Source organism: Corapipo altera, unplaced genomic scaffold (assembly GCF_003945725.1).
Source record: "Corapipo altera isolate COAL_440 unplaced genomic scaffold, ASM394572v1 122, whole genome shotgun sequence".
NCBI classification, from domain to species: Eukaryota; Metazoa; Chordata; class Aves; order Passeriformes; family Pipridae; genus Corapipo; species Corapipo altera.
In genome coordinates this window covers 191,380-212,600 of record NW_020884961.1, presented here as the reverse complement: position 1 = coordinate 212,600, position 21,221 = coordinate 191,380, and the positions used below count along the sequence as shown (strand labels likewise).

The 21,221-nt window shown below is 44.3% G+C and overlaps 2 protein-coding genes across 9 annotated transcripts in view; one reads left to right on the top strand and one right to left on the bottom strand.

Moving 5' to 3' along the window:
• The first annotated feature begins 35 nt into the window (after positions 1-35).
• LOC113956980 (cytochrome b-245 chaperone 1) lies at positions 36-13,590 on the top strand. Of its 5 annotated transcripts, none has more exons than XR_003531027.1 (9): positions 36-148; positions 2,360-2,487; positions 3,584-3,625; positions 4,882-4,955; positions 5,892-5,988; positions 7,186-7,330; positions 7,871-7,964; positions 12,838-12,964; positions 13,486-13,590. XR_003531027.1 is itself a non-coding variant. In XM_027664080.1 (8 exons), exons 2-8 carry the CDS (start codon positions 2,403-2,405, stop codon positions 12,889-12,891), a joined length of 591 nt encoding a protein of 196 aa, XP_027519881.1. In that variant the 5' UTR covers positions 36-148; positions 2,360-2,402; the 3' UTR covers positions 12,892-13,090. The 5 variants fall into 5 exon arrangements, 1 of the variants encoding a protein (XP_027519881.1); XR_003531025.1 differs by having other exon boundaries at positions 13,439-13,507; XR_003531026.1 differs by lacking the exon at positions 36-148 and adding an exon at positions 149-165 and having other exon boundaries at positions 13,439-13,507.
• HEXD (hexosaminidase D) overlaps positions 13,235-21,221 on the bottom strand; it is an 8,160-nt gene continuing 173 nt past the window's right edge. Inside the window, exons 2-13 of one of the 4 annotated variants that reach the window (XM_027664077.1) lie at positions 21,152-21,217; positions 20,904-21,013; positions 20,700-20,787; positions 19,621-19,785; positions 18,435-18,618; positions 17,696-17,767; positions 16,780-16,975; positions 16,059-16,141; positions 15,179-15,257; positions 15,000-15,101; positions 14,400-14,489; positions 13,235-13,556 (exon numbers count right to left, since the gene is read on the bottom strand). In XM_027664077.1, the coding sequence (XP_027519878.1) occupies positions 13,388-13,556; positions 14,400-14,489; positions 15,000-15,101; positions 15,179-15,257; positions 16,059-16,141; positions 16,780-16,975; positions 17,696-17,767; positions 18,435-18,618; positions 19,621-19,785; positions 20,700-20,787; positions 20,904-20,971 (1,296 nt within the window). In that variant the 5' untranslated portion in view covers positions 20,972-21,013; positions 21,152-21,217 and the 3' untranslated portion in view covers positions 13,235-13,387. Of the gene's footprint in view, positions 13,557-14,399; positions 14,490-14,999; positions 15,102-15,178; positions 15,258-16,058; positions 16,142-16,779; positions 16,976-17,695; positions 17,768-18,434; positions 18,619-19,620; positions 19,786-20,699; positions 20,788-20,883; positions 21,014-21,151; positions 21,218-21,221 lie in introns of those variants that run through there. The other 3 variants (XM_027664078.1, XM_027664076.1, XM_027664079.1) reach the window with 3 other exon arrangements.

Genomic DNA, 21,221 nt, shown 5'->3' with positions numbered 1-21,221 from the left:
TGCCGGGAGAGGCGGTTCGCGTGCCCGTCCTTTGCCCTCACCCAAAATGGCGGCGGGCGCGTCCGGCCCTCCCTGAGGCGGGTTCTGTGCGAGGGCGCGGGAGTCGCGGAGGCTGCGGGTCCCTCAGAGCGCGGCCGGAGCCGGGCAGGTACCGCGGGGTCGGGGGTGAGGGCAGGGGGAAGGGGGCCTCGGTTCGGGGTGCGTGGGGAAATAAAACCCGCGCGTTGGGTGGATTTGGGCAGCGCTGCTCCCTGTGTGGGGAGGGTCCCCCGTGCCGCCCCCACGCTGTGGGTGGGGGGAGCAGGTGCAGGAGTGGGAGGTAAAGAAAAAATGCGCTCTGTAAAGAAAATTCGCCTGATGTGTGGCCCTGACCTGATGGATATTGGCGGTGAAGGTTTCAAGATGCTCCTTTCAATGGCTTTTACTGGCTCGCCCTCAGCCGGGGGCTTGGAGGAAGCATATGAATGTTTATTTTGGTGCTGGAGATCGGTTTAATGGCAAACCCAACAAATTCAAGCAAAGTTGAGGGTTTGAAATTGAATTGAAACAGCAGCCCAAAACGACCTCTTTGTCTGTAATCGTAAAATTTTCCTAGTTAAACTTTTGTATTCGCTTAAAGCCACGTTTATGATTTATTTATTAAATGTAAATTTAAGAAGCTGCTTTGGTGCTTTTTATCCCACAAGGCCCCTCTCTTGCAAACAGCAACCTCTGAGAGACAATTCCATTGATGTTGAGTGTCCGACATTAAGCCAAGACTCATTTGCGTGGTTAATGAATGTGATTAATGGTTAATGACTTCGCTTAGTGAATATGGGGGGAGAGACCAAAGTTTGCATTAACACATTTAACTCATAGTTGTGTGAATTATAAGTAGGGTGTCATATTTGTGAAATACACCCAGATTTCTGCAGTGATCTCTGTGCATTTGATAACCTTTAGATATCTTTTAGGTTGCAGGCAGGAGAAGGCTCTGTAAGTGCAGAGATATTTTCCGGTACATTGAGAGCAACTCACAGGAGTCATTTGAAAATTAAAATTTAATGCTTGACATCCGGAGGAGATGGAGCGTGTCTTATGCATAAGTGGGTTTGGCTCTTTCGGTTTCAGATGCTCTTAGATGTGTTGCTAAGAGATTAAAATCAAAAGTCATAGGTGCTTTTTGTTTAACTGAAAGGGCTTGGCTAAACCCGCTCCCCTGGAGCTTTGTATCCAAAGTAGCAGAGAATTGCAGGAGTGTCATGTTGCATCCAAGGACAGCCAGGATAACTAAAGGACTGAAAATCACATACTTTTCTTTTGTAAGAACCTGGATGTGCTTGGGCCTGCTCTCTACATGTTTTTCATGGTTATTCAAAACCTGATGAATGCTGGCATTCTTCTGGAAACATGTTATCCTGGGCAGCTAAGGGCAGCTCAGTGCCAACCTCCTGGAACTGGTTCTGTGGGACAGGCTGCCCAGGGAAGTGCTGGAGTCACCATCCCTGGTGGGCATGGTGCTTAGGGACATGGTTTGGTGGTGGACTGGGCAGTGCTGTCTTAATGATTGGTCATCATGATCTTAAAGGTCTTTTCCAACCTAAATGACTCCCTGATTTTATTTTGTAAAGAGCAAAAACTTACTGAAAATGCTGCATGGGATTGCCCAGCTCTTACTGGTTTTTATTAATACCCACCTTTTTAATCTCTGCTATTAGTGTCTGCCTAGGCTGAAGGCAAGGTCTTGTTGAGGAAAGACAAACACACTTGTTGTTGGAAGCTCCTGCTTGTATTCTTCAGTTGGATTAGAAGATGGGAATGCCATCTGTGGCATTATGGGACACTGGCACTGCCTGGCTGTGGCTGTAACCCCTTCCTGCTGTGTCATCAGGGCTGAGAGACCCGATGTCAGAGGTGCAGGAGGCAGCACTGAGCTGCCCCAGCTCCCAGACTAGTCCTTCACACAGCCCTTTCAGCTGACAGGAAAAATGCTGTCCATTGCTCTTGTTTTATTTGTTTAAGGGCTGCATGAATTAGGAACAACGTTGTTCCTGGTTCTTGTTTTCCACACTTTTCTTCTGGAATCTGGTTGTGATAGAAAGGAAGAGACTCTTTCACTCAAAATGAGAAGCTTCTCCAAGAGTTCAGATTCCTGTTGATGTTATGCAACTCTCCAAGTAACAGTTTTTCTTTGTGGTTGTTTTAAGTATCCACGTTGCTCTTCCTGTGCAAAAACACTGTGTTCTTACCCTGGACATCTTATATAATCTAGATTAGGACTTGATAAATCCTGAAAAAGTGCTAGGAGGGGAGAGGAGTGGAGTCTTCAATGATTTAAAGTTCTTACTTTTTTGTTTGTTTGTTTGTTTGTTTTGTGCAGTGAGGTTTCATGAGTCACACTGGGCTGTTGGGAGTTTTTGAAGATGTACATGTTGGTTGAAAACCGCACGAGTTCCCTCCTTCATCTGAAGAGGTCACCTGGCATCCGGTCCTGGTCCCTCTGTGTTGGTAAGACCACAGTGTTCCTCTGTTTGTCTCAGAGCTTGCTTTAAGGGAAGAGGGTCATAGAGTAAATTCCTGAAAGAGCCCCTAACAAGAGGTGCCTGTCTTCCAGGCATTCTTCTTTCAAGAAGAGGAATGATCATGCTTTGAACTCTTCCTTTAGCACAGCCACTAAACGAGTCTGAAGTCTCCTCCTCAGCGTGGTGGTTTCACTGTGACACTGCTCGTTTTTCAGCCTGTCATCTGCAGAACCTCAGGAGCTCCTGAACAGAATTTCAAGGGAGTCCTGAAAGAGCAAGAACAGAAAATCAGATGCCATATAGGCATATAAATGGGAAGCTTCTGAAGGGGCTGCATCCTTAGGTTGAAAAACATATGTTTTCAGAAATGGAAAACTGCAGTGTGGCCGTGCTGGGGTTGGATCTCGTGTGTGGTTGGTGGTGAACTCTTAACACTGCTGTGTATGAAATGGGAAGTCATACAGGATGTTCTGAAAGGCATCTTTATAAACACTAATATACAGAAAAAATAAACTACTTAGGGCTGTACTGAGAGAGCTGGTGGGGAAAATGTGACATATCCTGCTTTCCAGCTGAGTGACACCACGAGGTTGTCATTGCTTTCAGTGATGTTGAGCCAAGATCTTTGCAGTTGCAGCCTCTGGGGCACGAGGGACTCTTCAGCTGCTTCCCCCTCCCTGGGAGAAAGGAGCTGGCAGCTTCTGACACAACTTCATTGCAGAAGTTTTCTTTTGGCTCCACGGGGCACTTAAAGGGACAAATAACGGTTGCAGTGTTTGTGTCAGCAGGCTCCAAGTTGTGCTGTGCTGAGAGGAAGTGTGGTGTAATGGTTACACTGAGTCCCTCTGAGGTTCTGTTCCCAGTTGTGTCACAGCATTTTTATTTCTGACCTCGGCCCATGCGCTTTTAGTGCCTTTGCAGAATGCAAGATTTTTTATTCTGGGTTTGGAGAAAAAAAATAACTGACTTTCACACAGTGATTCATGTTGCAATCACATTTGTCCTTTTTTTGAAAAGTGATGTTTTTCATCAGGGAATTTTAGATTTTTTTGTTGTTCTAATTCTCCCCTCTTTCCTCCTAGGCATAGCCTCCATAGGTCTGGCTGCTGCTTATTACAGTGCAGGTAATGGCCTATCATTTTTTTTTGAGGATTGTTTCTTTCCTGTTAATCTGTTTTTCATGCTGATGACTCCTGTGCAGCTTCTGTCAGTGCAGCTTCTGTCAGGCCTTACACAGGCAGTGGAGGTACCTGTTCCACTTTGTGACACGAATATTAAACCCAATAATAATTGTTGCCTGTATGACTTACTTTGCTTTAATGCTCTATTTCTTACTCAGCCTCCCTTTCCATTTGCAAGAGTATTTTTAATAATGCTATTTAGTCCTGTGTGTGATTTGTAAATGTGATTAGCTGGTCCTCACAGCTCTCCTGGGAAGACACAGAGTGATTATTTGCCCCCATAATGAAATGATTCCTTTGCCTTTGACTGAAGTGCTCTGTTTCTCTGGAAACTGTCAGATCATCACTGGCAGAGATTACTCAGACACCTTCAGAGATCAGACAGCTCCTGCTGCTTCCCCCTCTGCAGTAGAGCAGACTGCACCAAATGCCAGCTCTCCTTCCATCTCTGGGATTTATCCTGGAAGCTGCCCTGTCATTCTCCTGCTGCATCCTGTTAACATCCAATTTTAAAACTTAATGGTGTGTAGGAATATGCTGCCAATGTAATCCATGTATTGTTAATGAAAGAGCAAAATACAGTGAAAGCTGCTTAAGCCACCAGCTAAACCAGCCTTGTTTATTTTAAGACATTGCAACAAAGTTTTGTGAAACAATCCTGAGCACAGTTCTACTCTAAAAACCTGAGTAAGCAAATTGCTCAGGCTGCTGTATGTAAACATTTCCAGGACGTAAAATGCAAATGTTTGTTTGTCAGGAGGGCCAACTGCTTCCTTTTATGCAGAAACATGTTTGCTTCCGTGAATTTTCATTGTCCCTTACCCTTGTCCTCTGCAGCACAAATATTTGGGGGTTGACAGCGGGTTGGCAGTTTTGTGGATGCCTTTTAAGATGCCTTTGCTTTTAGAGAAGAGAAAGATGCAATGTTACAACCTTGTCAGTAATAACATATGCTTATAATTCTATGTGGTTTGAAGCCCAGTGTGAATGAAGTCTCTGAAAAAATGTGAAGAATTTCTCTATTTTCATCCTGAGAGCTGTAAAACAGCTTGTAGTACAACTAAAGGCAAAAATGTTCCATCTGAGAACCCTTTTTTTCCTTTTATTGCCTTTAAAGGGAGCATGCTGCTTTTAGAACTGTCTGAATAACAAAGAAGGGGGAAAAAAAGCTAAATTTGTGTATTTTTTGCATTGTTCAGACAGCTTGGCATGGAAGCTCTTCTATATGGCTGGGTGCTTCTTTGTGGCAGCACAGAACCTGGAGCAGTGGGAGGTAAGATGCTGAACTCAGGAAATGAGGTGGTGTGAGTGAGAAGCAGTTGGCAGATGCTGGTTCCAGCAGCCCCACACACTTGCTCAGTCCAAACAGACCAGTTATGCCTTTGGTTTTGGGAAAACCCTCTGGGGTTGCTATACTGGAACTAGAATTAGGGCAATAATTCTTTGGCTATTTAAACATGAAAACATGAAGCTAAACATGGGTATTTTTAAGGGGAGACTTGCACCAAAATATTTTGTGGCCTTGTCTTATATACAAGAGGGTGAATGACTCCCATTCAGCTGCCACAACATGATTTTGTATTTGCCCTTCCAACTAATGACAGAACATTAAATAGGGGAGCTCTGACCTTCCAGGATGCTCAACTGTTTTCCTCTGGGACAGGAATGGTGTAAGCTGGTTTATAATCCTGTGGATGTTGATTTGTTGGGAGTAGAACTGAGAGCAATAAGCCATAATACAGGATTGTCACCTGCTGAGCTGAGTTGTATTAGAATGTGCAACTCACACACGAGACATCCTCTTTTCATGGACTGTCAGGGGTATTTGGGATCTGGTGTAAGCCTGGAGAGAGCACAGCACTGGAATGCCAAGTGCAGACACCAGAAGAGAAAATTACAGGAGTTACAAGTTAGTGTTCACATTTGATTCCAGGCAAAGTTTTTATGACACAAGGAATGTGGCAAGAGGGGCAAAGAACCCAGTTTTAACTCCCTCCTAGAAGTAACACAGGAGATGTGGTAAAGTCTGTTAAAACCAAAAGCAAGATTGTGATTTTCAGTCTAATAATAAAGGAATGTCTCTAAACTAGCAATGTATTTTTCTGTGTTACCAAGTTATTTTCCCACAGAACTATTTTTATTTTACTTTGAAGCATAGCTATTGATGGTGTGTTTAAGAAAATTTTGATTTTCTTTTTTGATTCTACAGGAAGCTGTATTTGATAAGAACAAGGGAACAGTCTGCCTAAAAACATTCAATCTGTACAAAAAAATACTGACCTTGTCCAAAGGAGGCCATGAACAAGGTGAGAAAGCAGCAGCTGGTAGAAGATGTGAGCAGCAGAAGAAATGGATGTGTGCCCATTTAATGGGTTCTCAGGAGTTCTGTACTCAAATTAAGTTGCATCTCTTGCCAGATCTACTTTGTTCCCAAGCAGCAGATGTAACAATCTGCCTCTCAGGGCCCAAATGCTTTTTGCATGTGCTGAATGCATCTTGTTAATTATTTAATCCAAGGTAGCTGGGCTTGCACATTGTTTTCCAGAGAAATCTTAGCCATTCCTTTGGGATGTGATGTGCAGGTCGACCTTTCCCTTGGCTCCCCTGCTTGGCAGGTGGGACTGGTGAAATAACTGAAATTTTGCATCCAGGACTTGAGATTCTGTAATTTAATCTGCTTTTGGTAGCAGGCAAACATTTAGATCTGTGCAAGCAGAAATGTTGCATCCTGCAGGTTTATAATGTACAATTAAAGCAGCGTGTTCAGTGGGCTCAGTTTAATGTAGTACCTGATGTCTTTTGGGCTTCCTGTTGGATTAACAGAACCTGCAGTGTATCAGGAGTTCTGTTGCAAACTAAAGTAGGATCCTCTTCCATGTCAGAGCTTTTATTCAAAGCAACTCTCAATGTGCTTAGAAAACTGGCAACATTTGGAATGTCCTTAAGCTGAACTGGTTTTTAACCCATTCATTTTGGAGGTGGAAGAGATGTGGAGAGAAGGATGTTTAATGTTTCTGAACTTCTCTTTAGTGTGTGTGTATATACACTGGGGAGCTGAGAGGTTATTTTGTAATATTTGGTAATATAAATCTTTCTCTTGGGTTCCATGAACATGGGGATGCAGGTGCTCTGAGCAGTTAAATATTTCAGTATTTGTTCAGTCTCAGTACACTCCATACCTGTTTACCTGCTCTGTACAGAAAAATAGTTACAACTGTCATTAAAGTGGGAAACCCAGCTAACAAATGCCTGGTCCCCAGTCCCTGGTGGGCTGTAGATGTTGTTCCTCAGGGCTGTACCAGCTGAGATGTGCTGCACTCACACCCTGTTCTGTTTATTTTGCCTGAAGGGCTCAGCAGCTGTTTGCTGATGCAGGACTGCCCCGGGTGGGTGGGGTCACAGCAGCGGTGCCCAGGAGCAGAGCCCCTGTCCCCCAGGTCCCTCAGTGCTGAGGGTTTCCATCAATGCTGACAGACTGCCCTGTTCTCCACGTGTGTTTGCAGTGGTGGCTCTGCTGAGCGAGATCCGGGACGTGAACGTGGAGGAGGAGACCGTGCGGTACTTTGGGAAGGGTCACCTGGTGGTGCTGCGCTTTGTCACTGGATTCTCACACCCCCTGACCCAGAGTGCAGTGCTGGGCTGCAGAAGGTGCAGTGGGGACTTGTTAAATTAGAATGAGTAAGGTGGGAAATACCAATCACATGGGTCAATAAGTGCTGATTATTGAGACTAAGCTCAGTTTTCAGACTCGCTGGTATGACCTCGTGTTACTCAGTTTGGAAACCTTTTAAACCTTAAAGGTTTTCAGTTGTAGATGTTTGGCTAACACCATCTATCAGGATCATATTTAGATATCTAAGATCCCTTTAGTGCTGCATGTCTGCTGGAGTTACCGTCCTCAGCTGTGCAATGGCACAGGGGATTAATTCTGTTTTGCAAACATTCAGTGTATTAGATAACAGGGGATTTGTTTTAAGCATTGATAATGAGGACCCTTGCAGCAGGAACTGGGGAAAGGATTGATTTGTTCTGATGTGGAACTAATGGCTTGGTGTGGGATGCTGTCAGTCCTGATCTATATGTCATACAGAGTAGTCCCTCCAAGCAGTTATTCCCAAGATTTAATGTGCTTGTTCTTGTCAGCACCACAGTTCCACTAACTCTTCCATTGTTTCTTCTTTTCCACAGTGATGTGGAAGCAGTTGCCAAACTCATTACTAGTTTTCTGGAGCTGCACAGAGTAGAAAGCCCCCAAGATTTCTCTCAGAGCAGCGAAACAGAGGCGAGTGATGCAGATGAACCACAGGATAAATACTAATAGTCATCATGAGCTGAAGCAAGCAGAGGCTCTCACACATTTGGAAAACACTCCAGTTGGTCTTCAGAAAAAGAAATCCCTCACAACCTTGGTCTGGGCATTTCTCTACAATTTACAATGAGAGGAATCTGTCTTAATGCACCTCATTTAGTGCTAAACTGCTTCGAGACCCACGTTCCAAGAATTGCTGTTGTTGAGTCCAAAGCAAATTCTATTTCATTTGCTCTTCTGCCTTAATTCCTGCATGTGGACACTGCTGGCTTTTGAACTTTGTCAGCTCACCAAACTTGTCTAGGAATAATTATTTATTGATGGATTGGTATGAAAGAATTGCTTTCCCATTAGTGAAGTGGAGATGCAGATGTAAACAGCCTCTCACTGCAAACATCTGCTGCAGGTACAGTATATGAGGTGTAGAAGAGTTGAATTTGTAACTCCTGACACAACATTTTGAGGTTTGTCTTGAAATGTTATGACTGAATATATTGCTAAATCCGTTTTAAGCAGCTTAATATATGCAATTAGGTGATGCAGAGTAGTGGCACTTTTATATTCTCTACTACTGACTTGCCATTAGATACCCATGGAAATTTAAGTCTGAGTACCTGTCTTGGAATTCAGAACACCAGGTTGTTTAACCTGTGACATGGTTTTAACTTCCCTTGGCCTGGCTGAGGAGCCATGAATAGCAAAGGGAAGAATGATCATGCTGATGATTCAGTGTCTTTGGGATGTTCTAGATTAACCCTGTTCTGCTTCACTGCTGGGCACAGACTGCCCCAGGACAGAATAACTTTTTCCTAGACCTCAATGTTTACTATTTTAACTGTGTGTTTAGAAAGGAAGGAAGGACATCTGTTACTTTGGGTAGGGAAAAGTCTGATGTCAAACAACATGGTAGCCTAGAGTTGTTCAGTATTTCCTCACTTGAAATACCGAAGTGCTAAATAATAATTTTTTTAAGATAGCTGGGGTAGATTCCATGTTTGACTTGTACCATGTTTTACTCCAGGTGTGTGGTGTCCTCTGTTCTGACCAACGATTTCACAAATAGTTTAAATATTAACTTTTCAAGGTATTTTTTGAAGTAAAAGCTACCTCTCTAATTCAACATATTCTGTCTAGAAGTAAAACTCCATCGTGTCTACATCAATATGTCAGTACAAGAACAAAATTGTAAAGAGCTGAAAGGTCCTTCACCATGCTTGTACTGAAGTTCCCTAGGTTTTATTTAGGAATCTTATGGTCTTAAGACCTGAATTAGAAAATACTTACACAGTTACTTCTAGGAAATGTGAACAGGGTACAAGGTTACTGTTGTCTGCTTTTGGTTGGCCAGCAGCAAATGTCTTCTGGCAGCAGTTCCTTTAGGACTTAAGAGCCTGTGTTTGTGTTTCAAGTTGCTCTACCTCTACAGAGACAAGGCTCTGAAAAGCTTTCAGCAGAAGCCCTGTCCTGTTGTGTGTTCCACAGACCTGGAGCTGAGCACCTGCTGCTCTGACCAAACCCAGCTTGTACCAGGATTTGCCTTCCAGCTGCTCAGCCCTGGGATGTGGCTGTGAGGCAAAGGCTCAGTGCTGGCAGGGTGAAGGTAACCTCCCTGCAGCAGGGAGATGTTTCCTTTAAATAGGAAAAGACCCTTGTAATCACATCAGGTACCAAGGCAGAACTCTGCCAGTACATGTTTGTCAAGTCCTCTGAGTCAGTGGCATAATCACGTGGTTTTCAGTCCCTACCCCCATCACTGCAACTGGGAAGGGGCTGTGTGTGAATGTGGGAAAATTAGGCAATTAGCTGAATTTGGCCTTTATTCTGAAGCACAGCTGTAGGTTGAGCATAGTTATCAAACCTGTTTAAATGTTGCAGGGTGTAACACCTTGGAGAGTTCCTCATTTAAATCCATTGTAATCTATTCCCCAAGTGGTGCTTGTTTTAGAGAGAGGAGAATGACATTGGGGATTTGGAGAACTCTTTTTTTCCTGACAGTGTAAAGTGAGAATGATGAGTGTTCTCAGGACTTCCAGTAAGAAATACTGAAATAACCTAGAGTATTTAATGGTACAGTGGAGGCACAGCCTGTGGTAACTGCTGCTCTGAGTCAGGGACATGCAGAGGCCACTCGTGGTGTGCACTGCACTTACATTCTGAGCCCATGGATAAACCAGGAAAAACTACCTGCATTCAGTCATAGCTATACTGGGTTTCTTTTGTATTCCCATGAGAGCTGACATTCCATGGAAGATGTAAACCATGCTGTAGTTTTCCAGTTGAAATCAGCTTTTGAGAGGTACGTGTGCTGGTGTGACCCTGCACTGCACCCTGTGTCCTGCTTCTGCTGAGCTCTTGTGCATCCAGCTTCCTGTGCAATCCTGGTGTCAGTCATGGATGTCCTTATGGACTATGCAATGACTCACAAACACTGAAACAAGGTAAGGAAAACTGAGAATCCTCAGAAAGGGGAATGACCTGTAATAAGGTACAACATGGCTTAAAGTACATCCTGAGGAGTAAGTTGCCTTTTGGGCTGATGTCCAGTGATCACCTCTTTGAAGGTGCTGTGTGGTGTCCCCCTCAGTGTCCTGCAGTGGTGGCAGGAGAGGGATGGAGCTGCCATGCACTGGAGCTGCCATGTGTGTCTGAGAGGGGTGTCATTTCCATTTGGCATTGGGCAACTCTGCCACTGTACAAACAAGAACAGCTCCAACAGGAACCTGAATTCCATAGTCTGAGCTAAAGGGAAGCACTGAGGGAATTGTCTCTTACTGTGGGTTCTGCCTGGTGTATTTGGGCACTGCTGTCTGATACACTTGGGAGCTTCTTGTTTCTCTTGGTCCACGTTTGCTTCCTGTCCTCAAAAACTTTATCTTTTGTAGCTGGAAGACATCACCATGTTATCATGTTTTGCAGTAACTGTGTGTGTGTAAATTTAACTTGCAAATGGCCTTAAACATGGATTTGGTTCTGGCAGTGTCTGTGCACTCCTCAGTGATGTGGTGCAGCTTGAACTATTGAGGACAGCAGGTGCTAACTCAGGACAGGTGCTGTTCTTCCCTCTTTGGACTAGTCCTCTCTCATCCTCTTTTGCCACTTCTTACCATTTTGCCAAAGGCTTTTTTGGATGGTTTTCCTCACTCCTCCTGGGCCCAGCAGTTTGAAAGGCCCAGTAAATGCAGCCTTAGGTGTGCCTGGTGTGAAGTGGCTTGGACTCAAAGAATGATGTGAAAGACTAGTTTTGTTAGGAAATTAGGTACTCCTGGGACAGTATTACAGGAGATGTAGTTGTCTTTTTTGCTTATCAGGCCATCTACTGACTTGTGCCTGGACAGCTGTACTTTATAAGACTTAGAAATTATTTAAAACCAGAGCTTAGGTTAGACTTAACACCCTGCCCCATAAAACCAACCCTTTCTGTCATGTCCTTTACCACAACTGTGCTGTAGTGACAAAAGCCAGAGTGCATGGAGTGCATGCTGTACAGAGGGAGAACACTGCTTTAGGTAAGGTATAATCCAATATTGGGATATTTCACAGTGAAGTAGCATCAATTGTGCAAGAAAATCAAAATATTTAAATTGTCTGGTTGATATCTGACTCCTGGGCTGTATTTATGAAGTTACAGATACCAAAAACACAGCTGGCTTAATAGTAAATAAAGAGTGCTAGTCATGACACTGTCATAGATTGCTGAGGCAAAAATCCTTCTTGAAACTCTTTAGAAATTGCCTTTTTTTTTTTACTGTAAAATTGCAAGTAGAATTGCAGCAAGGCCTTGTTATACTGTCTTTTTTTAAAAAAAAGTCCATTGATAAAATCAACTTTGATAACTTGTTTTGCATCACTGTAGTATTTTGTATTGTTTTTAATTAAAATTATTAAAATATTAATGGCTGTCTAAATTACTACTTGACACGGACCTGCTGGAGGAGTTAATGGGGATCCAGCTCTCCACTGGTGAATATATTTCCATCTTCCCTCCTTTAAACCAAACCAACATGCCACACACACAAAAAAGAAGCACATTTCCACAAACAGTTTGAGTATCAAAGGATTTATTCAAGGAAAATAAGTTAAGATCTTGTTTAGTTCAAGGCATGTAACTTTCCTAGTTAAGGTCTGCATAGCAAGTGCTTATTTTTAGATAAAAATCTGCATGTGGACCTAATCACTGAGGCTCTCATTGAGAAAGTTAAAGTTTGTTTTATGCTGTACTTGTACTTTCTGAATCTAGAGATTGTTCCAAGAAAATTTCAATACCTGTGCTTCCCAAAAAAAAAAATAATTAAAGGAATAAGTGAAGCACAAGTAAATATTTTGAATATTCATGGTGATGTATTTAACTACCAGACTTTTGAATGATTTCCACTGTGGTGTTTATCTTATTGCTCCAGTTACATCCACAAAATATATTGGCACACAATATGAAGAGTTTGAAATTAAAGCAGAATAAACCAGCATTTTTCCCTCATATTCAGTAACTTTAAGTCATGCCTCAAACTGGGACAAAGCTGCAGTTTCAGGTTTTGCAGAGCTCAACAGGTACCTTGGAGAGTGGGATGGTGCTTTTCTGTGGGACTAAGCTGAGGTTAAATGATGCTTTGGCAGCCAGTGCAGCAGCCCAGTGTTTGTTTGGCAGTTTGCCCTCCAAGTCCAAGGGTCACCATTCCTGGAGCTCCCTCTGGCTCTGGCCTGGGATGGCACCTGTCCCTTTGTGCCTCTGCTGTGACCTGTCAGCACCTGACAGGGCCTTGCTCAGACCTCTGCAAAAGGCTCATGTTAATCCCTGACCTCAGGCTAATCAAAGCAGGATTTAAGCCCCATGCTTTTATGTGTTTCAAAGACTGAAAAAATCCAACCCAAAATCTGGAACTGCTCCCTGCTGTGGAAGGACTAGTGATGGAATGGCAGGACACAACACAGCTGACACACAGGAGTGGCAGGACAGAACAAAGGACCTAAAGCATGGTGTAAGTATCCTAAATATTTCTTTTTATGAAAATTGCAAAGGGTGGAAATGTTGAGAACTGACTGGAGTAGAACTTGTAGAACTTTTCCAGGGATTGTTAAGTAAGAAAGTCTATTGCTAAAAATACTGAATGTGGAAGAAACTGGGTTTTTCTCCAGAGTTGTGACTCTCTCCTGCATTCTGTTATGCAAGGGCAGCAAACCTGACTTACAGGGCAGGTGAATTAAGGCTCAGTGTGTGTTAAGACAGGAAGGTTAAACCAGACTTGAAGTCTATTACACCAGTAAATTCCTTCTTGCCCTCGGGTCACTGTTGTTTAATCACAGTTCAGCTCTCCAGATGACAAACTCCAGCTCCATGACTCGTTGCTGATTTCCACTAGCCTTGTTTTCCCATGGAATGAGACAGACTAATTGAAGTGCCCCTAATTTTGTGCTTTTATTGCTTCATCTAAATCATCCACCACTTGCTGCAGCTTCTGTAGGCTGGGGTGGACGTTCTCCTCCATCCACTCCTCTATAGCACACTGGTGGAAAACTTGCTCCATGGCTCTTTGGAGGTCTTGCACCACAGCATTCCACTTGGAGAGGAGACTGAGCAGAAATGAGAGGGAAGGAACAATGACATTTGCAGGCGAGCTCTGCCTCAGGGGAGGGTTGGCTTACTGGCCTTAGGAAGGGAGTGCTGTCCTTAAAATGACTTTACAGGAAAAGAAGCATCTATTACAAGAGCCCAAAGGACTTGATTTTGTTCAGATGGCAAAAGGTTGATGCTGTTTCTGTTTAAGTACCAATAATCCTGGCACTTTTCTCATGCAGTGACTTTTAAAGTACTGAGATGTGAGCTCAAAAAACCACTATACACATTTTAAGTGTAACTGAAACCTGCTGTGAGACTTGTTGGGAATTTAATTCTGGGTTTTATCAGAAAGAGTAGATGCAGTTGGATATTCACCTTATCACAGCAAAAAAAAAAATCAGCATGAATTGGCAAAATGTGTAGGACAAGTTCTGAACAGCACATGGTGACAGGGAGCTGGGAAAAGGGTCTGGATTTATTCCTGTCCCTGTCTGGAAGCTGGTCCATGGTGAAATCCTACACCAAGGCCAACCAGTGCAGTGAGGTGCACAGGAGTAGACAAGGGAGAGGTTTTTGGAGACCAGTTTTGTACTTGTATTCAAAGAACTTATTCATCAGAAGGCAGGCGAACATAAAATTAGAATCATAGAATGGTTTGAGTGGGAAGGGAACTTTGATCATCTAAATCCAACCCCAACATTTTCTGTTTAAAACCATATTATGAATACTTGATATTGTTTGATTCCCACTGATGCTTCTGAGATAATTACAGAAAGAGGCAAGGACTCAAAACTTGTAATTGAGTGCCCAAAATATGACAGACTATTTCCCATGTGATGCAAAACAAGAGGTGTTACCTGACTGCATCTGGCTGGAAGAGGTGCATTATTATAGGATGAATAATCTTCCTTTTCCTGTGGTAGGGGCTGAACCAGCCTGTGACATACCTGAAAATGGATGTTAATAGGAGCAGAGTTTGAAAGAGCAGTGACATCTGTGTTTGTGGGGTGACAGGGAGGTGGGTAAGACTTTAGCTGAACTTCTGCACAGAGATAATGCTTAAGGAGTAAGTTTATTTAAGTCTGTATATCTTTGGAACTAGCTTGTAAAAGACTGTTCTTGGCAGATGATAAAAACCAATCATCTGCTGCAGTTTAAGTTTCATTTCAAGCTCCTTTTTTTGTAACTGCACCATTCAAAAATTTCATTTTAAATAGCAGTAAAATGTAACTCAGGACAGAACCAGATGCTTGAAATAAGGCAGCACATAGTATTTAGGAATTCTGCTGAAATATTTTAGATTTTCAGCTAAATATTATGTTCTGCTGAGGTGCCAATGATGCCTGAAATGCAGAGCTTGATGTTTAAATCACTTTGCTGGAATTGTGCCCCACTTGGAGGTGATACAGCTCCAACACTGGGGCAGCCAGGCAGGGAGTCAACATAAACCTCATTACCTGTTCCTTTCAAGAAGTTCATCCACTGATGACTTGAGGTAGAAACTCACTTGTGTCACAAGGGTGAGGATGTTGCTCCCAGGAAAGGTGCCCAGACTTGTGCTGGACAAAGAGGATCCATTAGTTTCTGAACTTACCACACAACGAGAAGCACCCAAATTCTCCAGCTGGAATTTTACCTCATGTAAGTATCAATTTCCAGGTTAGACATTCCCAGGAGCTTTTCCACATTTTCTTTAACCTTTTCAGAGTAGCCACCTGGCAGAAGACAGTGGAAAATAAGCAAAAGGAGCCTAAGGAACCAAAATATTCATACAAGAGGGTTTTTCTGGAGCACTCTGCACTGGCTCAGCAGTTCTGCTTGGATGGAGATTTTTTAAAAGGTAAAATGAGAATAGAAGAAGGAAAAAACACTTGTGGGTGGGAAGTGGAGCACAAGGTCTTTCACACAGTTTTCTGGTAAAGCACTTCCCAGCTCTGAGCCTCCCATTCAGGATGCTGAATATTTGTAGTGCCTGAGTTAAAAATCAGTAAGCTGTGGGGCTTTATTTTGAAAATAAGAAATGCAGCAAGACAAAAAAAACCCCTTTCTGTTGACAACTGCCTGTAAAGAAACCAGAGCTACAGGAAGTATTTTACCAGGCAGTGTCCTTCCTACATCCATTTTAAGAAAATAGATTAGTCAATGCAACTTTTATACTTAAGCAAGATCTAAATCTAAATTAAATGAATCTAATTTATATGTCAGTATTGTTTCAAATCAGTTTAAAAAGCAATTCAGCTTCTTTAATTTATTTTTTTAGTGCAAACATGAAGTTTTTCATCATCTGTGGGTTAGAACATAATAAATGATGAGTATCCAATGGCTATTTTTAAATACTTAGGCCAAGAGGCTTCTCTGCTGCCATACAGCAAACTGTAATTTACTGTTCATAATTCAGACCATGAGCAGATAGTCAAACCACCTCAAAATATAATAAGCCTGTGCCAACCTTAGGGCAAGGGCAGTTCCCTCTTGTGCAAGGCATTAGCTGAGAGAGAATAAAGTTGTCATTGTACCATTCTTTAGTGCCTGCAGACACACAGCCAGGGATGGAATTGCCACTGGGAGAAGCTCACACAAAACAGAGAAGTGATCATATCTAGGTAAAAAAAAATCCATTAATTAGACACTTTACTGGCAGAACATACTAAATAAATGGGAAGTTTTAATATTTCAATTATTAAAATTGAAGAGCTTTAGAAACATCAGTTTCTGTCTCAGAGAAGGGACCTTCTATCCCTGAAACACAAAGTATTTTTGTCTTACTAATAAGAACAGATAAAAATCAACTTACTTTCTCAAGGCAAATCAGAGAGAGAAATTAGAATTCAGCTCTCTGGTATTCCCTTAGACCTCCTGACTTGCATAAAAACCTTTTAGTCCCTCTTTACATCAACAAGTTCTTCTCTCTTATGCAACTTCATTCTGTTTGAGTTCAGATCAGACATTCAGATACATCCACCACGCATGAACTATGTTCTCTAGAAGCAGTTTAGGTGGCACAAAGTACATTCAAGCTTTCAAACCCAATCTGCTGGTGGTGGTGTCTCCAAAACAATTGCTCCTGCTGGTTAGTGCTGTACCACCTGAGTGGAACTCTGAGGCTCAGCAGTGACTGACAGGAAGGATTGCAGGGTTGCAAAGCTCCCTTCCAACTCCCCAGCCTCCTTGTACCTCTTAGGGAGTTTTGGGGTGGAAGTTTGTCTTCCTGGAACCATTTCAAAGGCTGTTCCTCACCTCTGCCAGCCGGTCAGGGCGATACCTTCAAGGACATCAGGGGGGGTCCTGCTGGCCACTTCCAGCCACTCCAGGTGGTTCTTCAGGTGGTGCCCAATAAGTGTGAGGGACTGATTCACTCCTGTGGCTCCTTTAAAGGCACTTGCAAACCACACCTTGGAGAAGCCACATCTCCGATACTTCTCTATGAGCTGCACTGCAATGAGACACACAGGGACACTCACAGCAAGAGTCTTCTCCATTTTCAGCCCTGGCTGAAATGCTGAAGAGGAACCAAGGTCCAGTTCCAACAGGTTGCTGAGGTCCCAAGGATGGGACATTTGACACCTTCTCTGAGGAGCCTTTTTGGTGGCTGCCCTCCTGTTTTCATGTGCCCACTTAACTGTATTCCATTCCCTTGGATTGTTACAGAAGAACCCTGGGCATGTAACAAGCCTGCACAACATCTGTCAGCTTATTCTTTTTCCAACAAAGAAATATTTTCATGCATGTTAAATGCCTGACTGGAGCCTTTAGGAGTTTCCCTTTGAATTCTGTAGATGTCTGAAGCCTTGAAGCTTCTTTTGCAGAGCTGCTCAATACAGGGCTATTGGCTCCCACTGGTTTCAGTGTGAGGAGGGTTGATGTAACAGTGCTTGTGAAAAACCTCTCAATGCCCTATCAGTGTTGAAAAGAATTAAGCAGCAGACAATGCAAGTCCTTCATAGGAGAAAATAGTAAAAGAAAATTAGTAATAGCAACTCTTATGTGAAATCAAACGAGCTGTGTTTATGTTATTAAAGCAACAAAAAGCAATTTAACAAAAATAGAATTGCTTGGTGTCCAACTAAGGGATGTTTTAATGACACAATCTTGCTTTGGCTATTTTGCTTAAACAGCTCTTTGCTTCTACACAGGTCAGCAGAGAAGCACAAACCTTTGCCTTCCACGTCCAGGTCGGCTGCATAGTCCCAGATCATGGGCTGCACCAGCTGTGGGACCCCGGAGTCTGGAAGGAACAGAGCTCTCCTAAGTAATGGAAAACAGCCAGGTAAAAGTGAGAACTAAGTACAGATTATTGGTGCAGTAGCACGTGTAAGGTAGCTCTGAAAATGCTGGAACTCCAGCTATGCTCAGACTACTCAAATTTTAGCAGTGGTTTCATATTTTTCAACAAACAAACTCATGATGTCAAGGTCTTGGAGCTACCCCACAATTCAGTGTCCGAGTCCTCATGGTGTGCACCATGATCACAGAGGTGTTCACAGGGCTGCAGCTTCTCTGTGTGTTTGCACCACTGGGACCAGGTGCTGCACAGAGTAACAACAAACATTAGCAGGTGGTGAGAGGCACAGAGATTTGGACTTGGACCACAGGCTGTTTTATTTGAATGTGTTGAGAAAGTAGAATTGATGGCAACCACTGCAGGATGAGCATTTTGTTTAAGTGTATGTGTTCAGTCTTGCCCACAGTCACACAGAAAGTCTGTGACAGCCAAGGACTGAGTGTTTCTATTCTCTGGTCAAACATATATATATATATATATATATATGTATGTATATGTATCAACTCTTCTTGTTTTCATTATTTTCAGTGCCAGCAAATCTGTTTTAACTAGTTGTATAAACCTTTTTGTATGACACAAAACATGCCTCAGCCCATCCCTGGTCACACACCTGCCAGTGTTTCCTCACTCATCCCCCTGAGCATGTCGTCCCACACGATGGGAGTCACCCTGGGGTAAGATGAGGCCACACAACTGGCAACTGCCTTTATGTGGGCCAAGCACAGCTTCTCTGGGGTGTTGTCTGGCTGCTGCAGCCACTGCTTTGACTCCTCTCCTTCACCGAGGTAGTAGACCTGAAACATCAGGCAAAGAATCCTGACTGCTTATACAGAAAAAGAAAATGAGTTTGACACAGTATCATTAAGTCATACAATATTCCAAACCTTTTGCCCAGATGGGACACCCTGAGGGGACATACTCAGAAGCACCTCTCAGTGCTGAAGACACTGCAAGCATTTCTATCAGTCTTCAGGAGACTGTGGCCATGACTACATGCATCACATAAGGGAATTTTCCTATAGAAACTAAAATATTTAAATGCTGTATTTGCCCTTAGAAGGTTTGTTCTTGGGAGTAGCTCTCACCACATTTATTACCTTCAAATCTGGCAATACATCAGGTCCTGAGTTACATAAAATGAGGTTCCTGTCTCAGGGAAGGAGATCATCTGTATGAGTCTAAAAGCAACTTGGGGGCATGTCCAAGTGCAGCCCCCCATACTTGGTCCATGCAGAGAGTGGATTCAGGCCTGTTAAGCTGGATATGCATTTAAACTCTTTGTTGGTTTAGAGGAGGTTTTACCCACAACACATTTATTCTACATAAATAGCATTTTGCTTTATAAAAACTCCCAAGACAAAAAAAACCAAAAAAACATTTCCCACCACAAAAAGGCTTATTTTGAGTAACTTGGCCAGAACAATGAGACATCTTACATAAAACTCATATCATTTGCAATGAACAGCTCCAATGGATAATCTCACTTTAATCTCACTTTAAATACTCATGCTGAGTTAGATTTAAGAAGCTGCTTTCAATACTTTGATATTACACTCAGACCAACAGAAATGACATCCCATGCTCCTGAAATTATTTAGTGTCAAAAAGACTTTTCTACACTGGCTTGAGTTGTGTTTTCTGTCCCCAAAATCCCACTCAAACTGAAATGCAGAGTCACAGAATCACAGAATATTCTGAGTTTGAAGGGAATCACGAAGATCATGAATGGCCCATACAGAGTCTCAGCCCTTACCATCCTCAAAGGAAAAACATTCCAGGCTCAAGAGAAGTCCCACCTCATCACATCCGATGTGGAACCATTCCAGGCCCTCGTGCAGGGCCATGACCTGGTCAATCATGGCCTTGACCAGCGCCAGAGACTCCTCCTTGTGCGGGTTCAGGGCGTTGGGCAGCGCCGGCACCTCCCGCAGATGAGCGAACTCCCTGTGCTTCAGCACAAACTGCAAGGGAAAGGAGAGCCTGGGGAGCAGCCAGAGAACGAGGGGACAGCAGTGTCCCCTGTCACCAGGGCTCTGAGAGCAGGTCCTGCTAAAACTGGGTGTGGCTGTGAATGAACACCAGGGACAGGCTGGGGGGACACGGCTGTGACCCAATGGTGCTGAGGAGTCTTTGGGTGAAGGAAATGGTGCAGTGTGACCCTGATGCCAAATCCTGCAGCTGGCACAGCTGGACAACGGGAACATCGGGATTTACATCAGAGATTTCCCAAAACAGAATCACATCATGGTTCAGTGGGTCATCTGGTCCCACCTCCCTGCTCAAGCAGGGTCATCTCAGAGCACATGGCACTGGATTGTGTCCAGATGGTTTTTGAATATCTCCAGTGAGGGAGACTCCACACCCTCTCTGGTCAATCTGTTCAGTGCTGGGTCACTGCACAGGGAAGAAGTTCTTCCCCATGTTCAGGTGGAGCTTCCTGGGCATTGTTTCCTGCCCGTTCCTCTTGTCCCATTGCTGGGCCCCCCAAGCAGAGCCTGGTCCATCCTCTGCCCCCTCCCTGCAGCCCCTGACACACACTGGGGAGGTCCCCTCTCAGTGTCTCCTCTGGAGGCTGAACAGCCCCAGCTCCCTCAGCCTTCCCTTGTCACAGACATGCTCCATCCCTTCAGCATCTCTGCAGCCTCCCCTGGACCTGCTCCAGCTGCCCCGTGTCTCTCTTATCCCGAGGATCCCAGCACTGCACACAGCACTGCCGATGTGCCTCCCAGGGCTGAGCAGAGGGGGCAGGATCACTCCCTGACCTGCTGGCAATGCTCCCTAACGCACCCCAGGATCCCATTGTGCTCCTTGCCCCCCAAGCAGTGCCAGCTCAGCACCACCCCCTGCTCCCCCATGGCAGCCCTGCCCCGCTCACCTCCATGTGCCCGAAGCTCTGCACCAGCGGCACCACGTCCAGGCCCTGCGCCCGCGCCCGGCTCAGCACAGCCCGGAGCTCCGCGGGGCTGCGGAGAGACACGTCAGTGCCCCAGGGCACCGGGGGGTACCAGGCAGGTGGTACCTGTGGGTACCTGGCAGTGCCTGCGGCTGTGTGGCAGTACCTGTGGGTACACGGCTGTACCTGTAGGCGTGCGGTGCCCGCAGCGGCTCCAGCGGTCCTGTATACGGAAAAGTGTCCTCATATTCCATCAGCACCCCGGTGGCACCGAGGTCACGGAACAGCGGCAGCACCTGCGGGAGGGAGGGGACAGCGGGGGAGCGGCCGGGCCGGGATGAGTCCTGTTGTCCCCATCCCGTCCTTACCTGGGCCAGGTCCGTCCCTCACCTGTGCCAAGTACGTCCGCCACCTGCCCCAGGTACACCCCTTACCTGCGCCAGGCATATTCCTCACCTGTGCCTGGTAAATCCTGCACCTGCCCCAGGTCCCTCCCTCACCTGT